The following is an 8,004-nucleotide window of genomic DNA, read 5'->3' as shown; positions in this document are numbered from 1 at the left end:
TGATGTTTTCTACAGCTGACCCATCTCTGCGGCCCCACATATGATGGGCAAGGCCTAGAATAATAAGCCATCTCACAGGGGCTGCTCAGCTTCAGGCTGCCCCCAGGGAGATAATGTTGGTGACCCCCCCATTGGCCATATTGAGGGAGGCACCAAGGAGAGCCGGTCCCTCATGCCAGGGGATCCCTGGGGTTTGGGAGCATCTGCATTGTCCTGTCCATGCTCAGGTCCTTCCAGGGTCACATGATCTGTTTGGAAGTGGCCTCAGAGGGCAGACCAAAGACCCATCTCCCCAAACGATTCCTTCTAAACACGCTCATCATCCAGCTTTGGCACAGAGGACAGAGATGGGTTCCAATCCTGCCTTTGAGACTGACTTGGCATGGGACCCTGGGTAAATCCCTTCATGTCTCTGAGCCTCAGTTCCCCCATCTGTAAAACAGAGTGTGGTTTCAATGTCCTTTCAGGTTCCTTCTGGCTTTAACACCCATGTGGAAGGGAGAACCAGCCCATTCTTCTCTTGGACAGCCCGAAGGGTTAGGAAATTGTTCCTGACCTGAGCCTAACATGACCCCTTGGCCTCCTTCACGGGGCAGCCACTCCAGGCCTGGATGGCTGTATGTCCTGGGGGCTGTTCCTCCACTGTCCTGTTTGCCTGTTTTCTTCCTCATCAGTCTGTGAGGTCCTCCATGGCTTTGTCTTTTTTGTATCCCCTGCACTTGGCACAGGGCCTGGCACAGAGAAGGCACTTACATGCTTGTTGACATGACACCTCTGGATACTCTTTCCAACAGTGCCCTCAGAACTGCATCCAATAAACCAGATAGGGTAGGAGCAGACAAAGTTCTCCCTCCACCAAGGGGTTGCCTCGCCCACTTTCTAGTTGGCATTGACGGGTGGGACAGTGGGACCTTCTGTTCCTTGGCCCCTGAGTCACAAGATGCAGGGGCCGCCCGGGACGGGCCTTGTTCCAAAGCTTTGCCCCTGCTCCTCTCTTACTGCTGGCCCTGAGCTCCCTTCTCTCCTCACTTCATCGTTTCTTCCCCTTCCTTGCAGCTTCTCCTCCAGCTCGTTCCTCTCTGACACCTTACTGTGGTCTCTCTCTCAGTCCTATCCTTTACTTTCCCTCCCTCCCTTGCCTTTACTACCTGTCCCATCACCCTCCTTGAGCCTTTTCTCTGTCTCCCTGTAGATGAGAGAAACTGCCTTACCATACCTCCCAGGGCCGATCAGGAGCAGGCCCTGTGACTGCCCAAAGAACAGGATGCCAGGGCAGACTTTGGACAGCTGGCAGGGCCTCTGCCCTCTGATTCCTCCCTTTCCTCAACTACTAGAAGCTTCTGCCTTCTGGGGTTCTCAAAAGCCCCTAGTTTCCTCTCTGCAAAGGGTCCCCAGTCTAGTTCCTTCAATCCATCCCCCCAAAGACTCACTACTGATGACCTCTCCACCCAAGGGCAGCCCAGCCCAGCCTGGCACTGCCTGACTCAGCCTGCTTTTTTTTTCCCATCGCCAGGAAGGTTTTCGTTACATCCAGCATAAGCCCACCCCTGCATATTCGGCTGAAGAAACAAAAGGAAAAGGCCGGGGACGTAGGCAGAGGACTCTTGCTGTGACTGGGTGGTCTTTCTTCTGGGATTAAGGGGGTATACGCGCATGTGCTTCCGGTGAAGGCAGGCCCCACCTGCTGGGTCACCGATCTGGAAAACCATGAAAACTTGGACCAAGGAAGGGTCCCCAAAGCCTGCCAGTTCCGCCTGGGGCACCGAACTTCCCTGTCTTTTGGCCCTGTCATTCTCCAGGACCTCTCCAAGCGCTCCCTCCCTAGCCCCCAGCCTGCCCCCGTCTTTCTGGGACACCAATGCCGGTCACTCTAGCTCCACAGCAGGGCTCAGTCCAGGCGCAGGAGGGCGGCGGGACTCTTGCTCCCAAACCCTTCCCCACTCCTCCACACAGGGCTGGGCGAAGTGGGGGGCCAGGCAGGAGAGGGGCGCCAGCACCCTCTACCCCACTTCTCTTCCTGCCCGGGCAGCAGTCTCTTTGCCCCGGAGAAGGAGAGTGAAAGTGAAACAGAAAGTGCGGCCAGGGAGGCGAGAGAGAGAGGGGTGGGAGAGGGCAGGAGCCGGCGGGAGTGGGGGGCCGCGGGCCCAGACACGGGCAGATCGAGAGACCTACAGACAGACCGGCCACACTGTTAGACAGACGGGGACTGCCTGCTAGGAGCCCATGGGCACCCCGGGCCTGCGCGCCCTGCTTCTCCTCTGCTGGGCGGGGGCCACCTGGGCCGGTGAGCTCCAGGACCGGGAAGGGAAGAAGGTCCGGACGGGGGTTGGGTGGGGGGGGAGGGCGGGAGGTGGGGAAGACGGGGCCCTGGGAGGCAGAGCTGGGCAGTGTGTGCCTGTGTGTGTGCCTCTGTGTGTGTGTGCCTGTGTGCCTGTGTACTTGTGTGCCGGGTGTGCGCGTGAGTGCTTGGGGGAGGCAGGACCTCGGAGAGGTTGGACACGTTGCGGTGCAGAGAGCCCAGGGGGCCCCAGAGGCAGCAGATCAGGCGCTGAACCGATTTACTGGAAGCAGACCCGGACGGTGGAGAGAGTGGGGGTGGGGCCGCCGTCGCCTTCAGGTGACTGGGGCTTAGGGCAGGGCTGGGCTGAACGAACTAGCTACAGTTTGGCGGAGGGGGCCAGGAAGGCCACCTGTACCTGCCTTCCCGCAGCTTGCGGGTCAATGTCGGAGGAGGTCCAACACGCCCCTGGCCTTGGGAAGGACCATATTTCCAAGCTCCCCCTTTCCTCAGCCCTGTGACCCCCACACCCAGGACCTTTCTCACCTTGTTCTTCCCCTTTGGGATACCACTGAGACTCACTGCAGTCAACCAGGCCAACAACCCGAAGGTGGTGACGGAGCCCCAGCTCTGTGCTGGGGGTTAGGGGGTGAGGGTAGGGCTGTACTCTGGCGATACAGAGACAAAAGTGAACCAGGGCCTGCCCTCAAGGAGTTCCCATTCCAACCTGGGAGCCAACTCCAACATACATTTGTATATATGCGATCAGTACAAGATGATGGGGGCGGGGGTCCGAGGGCACCAGCCGCCGGGTCGGAAAAGGCCTCGGGTAGAAGTCGGGATTCAAGCTGAGTCTTGAAGGAAAAAGGCGGAGATGGGAAGGGGTGCATGCGGGCGGTGGGAGATGAGGGACGGGTGTGGAGGAATGTGAGTGAGCAGGTAGGGAAGCCTCACCAGTAGAGTCAAGAAGTAAAAAGTGAGACTGGGAAGACCCGAAGGGGCGAGGGGAGCGGGGCTTCAGATGCCAAAGCAGTGACCCTACAGGTAATAGGGAGCCACTAGAGTTTGTGGAGCTGGGGAGCAGCCCACGGGACAGCTGGTTTGGGGAGCCTGGGGACGGGGAGACCAGCTTGGAGGATGCTCACCTTTCTTTCCCCCTGCAGAGCTGGATGAGTCTGAGGGGCTCCACAGAGGGGTCGATCTGGTCCTGGACTGTGTCTTGGCCAAAGAGGATGGGTATGGCTGGGGCATCTCTGCCAGCCCGCTGAACGTGGCTCAGGCCACCCTGGTGCTGAAGCAAGTGCCAGTTCTGGATGATGGCACACTGGACAGCTTCACTGACTTCCCAGGGGTCCCTGCAGCCAAGGGAGACACCCCCATTGCTTTTGAGGCCTCTGGTGAGAGCTTCAGGACCCCCGCCCAACTCTGTTCCATCCTCGAATGCCCATGAGCCTAGTTACCTTGCCTCCCTACTAGCTCCTTACCCCTGGTATGCACCTTGGCCAAGTCCTGCTCAGGCTCCCAGCCTTTCCCCCACCTTCCCAGGTGCCCTGGCCCCAGTAACTGCATCTTGTTCTTCCTTCCTCACAGTGGATCAGGTGCAGCTTCCTCACGCTGAGGTCTTGCTCCATGCTGCCTGCCAAGGGAAGGTGGTGACCTGTGAGCTCACTCCCCTCAACCAGGCTGGAGAGGAGGCCACCTCTCCCGAGGCGGCCTATTTCATCAGCACCATCCAGGTGTCTGGGGGAGAGTTCAGTGTCTCCATGGTGATAAAGACCCTCGGAGGAACAGAGAAGGGGGCTCCTTTGCATCCGAAGCTGAACCTGCCCCTGACCCCCCAGGGGACAGTGCTGGCCTCAGGTGAGGAAGCTTTAGTTTGCAGGAGACAGTGGATTTCAAACCTGCCACCTCCCTCAGGGGCCTGTCTACTCCCCCTCCCTAGGCCAGGGGAGGGCCTCCCTTCATGGAATCTCAGCCCAGCCCTGCCAGTGTGAAGCCTGGCTTCAGGCTTACCCAGCTGCTGTTCTGAGAACCCTGAGCTCAGGACCCATCCTGGTCCTGTCCCAGGTGGGCTCTACACCTTCCTAGGCCTTCACTTGTGGGCCTTTGACTAGCAGAGTCTCAGACTTCCCTTTGTCAGTGCTTCAGGGCAGGGCACAGAGATGGAGGGCCAGTGTCCACTTTGTCAGGCCCCTGTCTCTACACAAGAAATCCCCTAGATAAGACTGGACCAGTAGGCCACCGTTCCCAGCAGGTCCCCAGAGGGAGGCCTGTGTCTCCTTCAGGCCTCCTTGACTTTTTTCTTCTGCAGTACCAGCTCATTTCCTCTTTTTGGTGCTGAATTCGAGCCCCTCCCCACCCTCACAGGCAGGAACCCCATCCTCCCTTCCCCCTCTCCACCCCCAGGCCCCCCCAGGAAGTGATTTCCCCTCACCCCTAGGCCGCCCCAGGCAGAATCCCCTCCTCACCCCCTCCTCAGCCCCCCTAGGTAGGGATCCTGGTCCCCCCTCCTCACCCACCCCCAGCCCCCCAGGCAGAGATTCCAGCCCCCCCTTCCCCTCCCCCCCCCAACCCCCCAAAGGCTGTGGCCACAGACACTCACAGATCCCTTTTTTCCCTCCCACAGTGGTGTTCCAGGTGATGACGCAGGCTCCGTCTGTGCAGTCTTCCCTTGGGGCCTCTCCCTCCTTGCTCTGCAGCTTCTCCATGGCCCCTGACTCGGGCCCATTTCAGCTTGAATGGAGGCGGCAGCACCAGGGTCAAGGCCAGAGGGTGTATGCCTGGACCGAAGGGCAGGGCCAGGCTCTTCGGGAGGGGGCCCGGCTGGAGTCCAGGGAGCTGCTGGAGGCTGGGAACGCTTCCCTCACCTTGCCAGGCCTGACCTTGAGGGATGAGGGAACCTACATTTGCCAAATCTCTACTCCCCAACACCAAGCTCAGCAGATCATTCACCTCAGCATCCTGGGTGAGGCTGGAGATGACTGGACGGGGGTGGGCTCGAGGTTCCTCTGTCTTCCAAGGCCTTGACCTCCCAACGTAGACTGGGAAATGCCTTTAAAATGTGCAGGTTATCAGCCCTCCCTCACTTCAATCCAATTTGCTTGCAAGTCACGGCATCACCTCCCAGATGTCATGGTCCTCTTCCAGAACCAAGGACAGCCAACCACAATAATGCCTAGGTGCCAGTAGACCACTCCCACACCTTCCAGTCATCTCTTTGTGGTTTCACTGCACCCCATACTAACAGGGAGAAGGCAGCATAGTTTAGTCTCCTCAAACCCCTTCCAGCATGGGGAGGGTGGATTCAGCCTCCTCAGACCTGTGTCCCCTTGTCTTCTTCCCTTCAGAGACCCCTAAAGTGCGGTTGAACTTGGTGAATGAGGACCAGCCCCCCACCCTCTTCTGCACCATCTCTGGCTACTACCCTTTAGACGTGGCTGTGACCTGGAGCCGGGAGGAGCCAGGCTGTGACCCTGCCCCAGCCTCTGGCGCCTACTTCTCCAGCCACCGGCAGGGGAGTGTAGGCACCTACAGCCTCTCCTCCTCTCTAAGGGTGGAACCTGGCCCCAAGGGGGCTACCTTCAGATGCCATGTCTCCCACATCTCCCTGACTGAGCCAATCATTTTGGAGATCTGGGTTGGCCCTCCAGGTACAGAAGCCTTCTAGTCTTCCTTTCTCCCCCTCCTGAGGTCTTCCCAGCCTGTGGTGCTTTGGCTCTCCTGGGGGCTCTTCTCAGCTCTGGCATCTTGGTTTTATTCCTCTTCTGGGACCCTCCTGTGTCATCTGCTGTTGTTTTCCCTGCAAGGCCCAGGAGTACATTGCATAAAGACTAGGCTTGGGGGACCAGGAAACTCTGAAGCCTTCTCCCCACAGCTTCCCTCAGAGATGATGGGGCAAGGAGGTACTCCAAGGGGGCTTTACCCAATCTGCTTTCCTCTATCTATAGAAAAAGGAGCATCCATAGGGTTCTTCATCGCCACTTTCCTGTTCCTTCTTGGCCTCTTGTTCCTGGGCCTCCGAAGAAAGGGAAGAAGCAGAGCCTCCCACTCTGTGTCCCGGTAAGCCTCCAACGGATCCCTGTCTAGTGACCAGACTCTTTCTTTCAGCAGCCCCCTGCCATTTGTGCTTGGCCCTCTAGGACAGGGGCAGCCTCCTCCAGCAGTCACCCAATCCCAGAGTGAGGTCAACCCCACTCCTCTCACTGTGTTTTTTTCTTCCTAGCCACCCATCTGGACCCCAGGAGTCATGGATTCCAGAACATGAAGTGATGACCAAAGCCACCTAGTCCTGAAGAGATTTCCTCCACAATAGAGCCAATCTTTGCTTAGAGACCTTCAGTGAGAGGGAACCCACTCCCTTCCAAGAGCCAGCGTGCTCCATGCTGGGACAGCTCTTATTGTCAGCAAGTTCTTCCACATCCTAAGCCTAGCTTTGACTTTTTGTCGCTTCCTTTAGTTGTGCCTGGTTCTGCCCTCCACGGCCATGCTGAATGGTCCTACTGCCCCTTCCACCTGGTAGTCCTTTAGATACTTGAAGGCAGCTCTCATATCCCCTCCCCCCAAGTTAGCTTCTTGGGTACTGAATGGGCAAGGCCCAGCTAGGTGGCAGGGGTCAGATTTGATGGCTTCTGAACTCCCTCTCAAATCTGAAATTCTCTCCTCTTCACTTGGCATCATCTCCAGGCTTTCTCCCATCCTGGCTGCCCTCCTCTGGCTACCATCTAGCCCATCAATGGCCTTCCTAAAACGTGGTGCCCAGAATGCCCTACAATGCTCTAGGGGAGGTCTGATGAGGGAAGGCAGAGCCTGGCTGGCCTGGCACCTCCCTCATCCTGGGTGCTTAGCGAGTGAGGCCCGAGATGGGATGGCGTTACCATTCTTTGACCACCATTTCACACACCTGACTCATATTGAGTTTTTAATTCACAAAAAAGCTCAGATTTGTTTCAGAGAAATAGCCCTTCTCCTCCCTCACTTGTAAAATTCATTTCTTGGACTCAATTGTAAAACTTTACATGGATGCTTACTAGGGTTCATTTAATTAATTTGGATTCCAAGCACCATTAGGAAAGTTCTCTGCATCCTGTTTGTAGAACTTACAAAGAACTGATTAGGGAGGGGTCCTGAAGAAGGGGCAGAGAAAAGCCACCAGACAGCTAGAGATTCTGAAATTCATCCTGAGACCTGCACTGCAGGTCCAAGAGACCGGCCAGTAGTGAGGGGAGGGACAGAGCGGATGTTAACAAAGGTGCCAAGTACAGGGAGAGGTGGTGGGAGCAGAGCCTGGAGAGCAGACAGGGAATGGGAGGGATGGGTCAGGAATGGAGGAAATGACTGGAACCATCCTCTCCACCAGCTCCAATCTATCTCAATAAAAATGGCTGTTCTACCCCAACTTTCTCGGTGTCCCTGTCACTGGTTATCTCATCCGAGTCTTCAGAGGGAAGGGACTAGGGACAAGCCCTTGCTCTTACCTCCTTTCTTCTGATTTTCTGATCTTCTCAACTGAGCTCCACAGTCGCAAGTGAAGCTTGGATCACAGCTGCCTTGCAGATGGCTTAAGGTAATAGAGTCTTGGACACTACATCTTGCAGTGAAAGCCCAAGATGGTGTTAGGGTTTTTTGGGCACTGGATCACAATGTAGATGCATGTTGAGTTTGCAGGCCATTAAAATCCCCAGATCTCTGTCAAGTTTAACCCTATCAATGCCTCCCCATCTTATAGT

At 56.9% G+C, this 8,004-nt stretch overlaps 1 protein-coding gene across 2 annotated transcripts; it reads left to right on the top strand.

The window, feature by feature from the left end:
* The first annotated feature begins 2,063 nt into the window (after nt 1-2,063).
* Nucleotides 2,064-7,673, top strand: TAPBPL (TAP binding protein like). 2 transcript variants are annotated; one of them, XM_036739504.1, is made up of 7 exons: nt 2,064-2,284; nt 3,442-3,675; nt 3,869-4,138; nt 4,905-5,243; nt 5,626-5,928; nt 6,226-6,337; nt 6,501-7,673. In XM_036739504.1, the coding sequence occupies exons 1-7, from the start codon at nt 2,224-2,226 to the stop codon at nt 6,562-6,564; spliced, it is 1,383 nt and encodes a 460-aa protein (XP_036595399.1). In that variant the 5' UTR covers nt 2,064-2,223; the 3' UTR covers nt 6,565-7,673. The 2 variants fall into 2 exon arrangements, with proteins under 2 accessions (XP_036595399.1, XP_036595400.1); XM_036739505.1 differs by lacking the exon at nt 3,442-3,675 and having other exon boundaries at nt 2,115-2,284.
* The last annotated feature ends 331 nt before the right edge of the window (nt 7,674-8,004 follow it).

Source organism: Trichosurus vulpecula, chromosome 9 (assembly GCF_011100635.1).
Source record: "Trichosurus vulpecula isolate mTriVul1 chromosome 9, mTriVul1.pri, whole genome shotgun sequence".
NCBI classification, from domain to species: domain Eukaryota; kingdom Metazoa; phylum Chordata; class Mammalia; order Diprotodontia; family Phalangeridae; genus Trichosurus; species Trichosurus vulpecula.
This window is presented reverse-complemented; position numbering and strand designations above follow the sequence as displayed.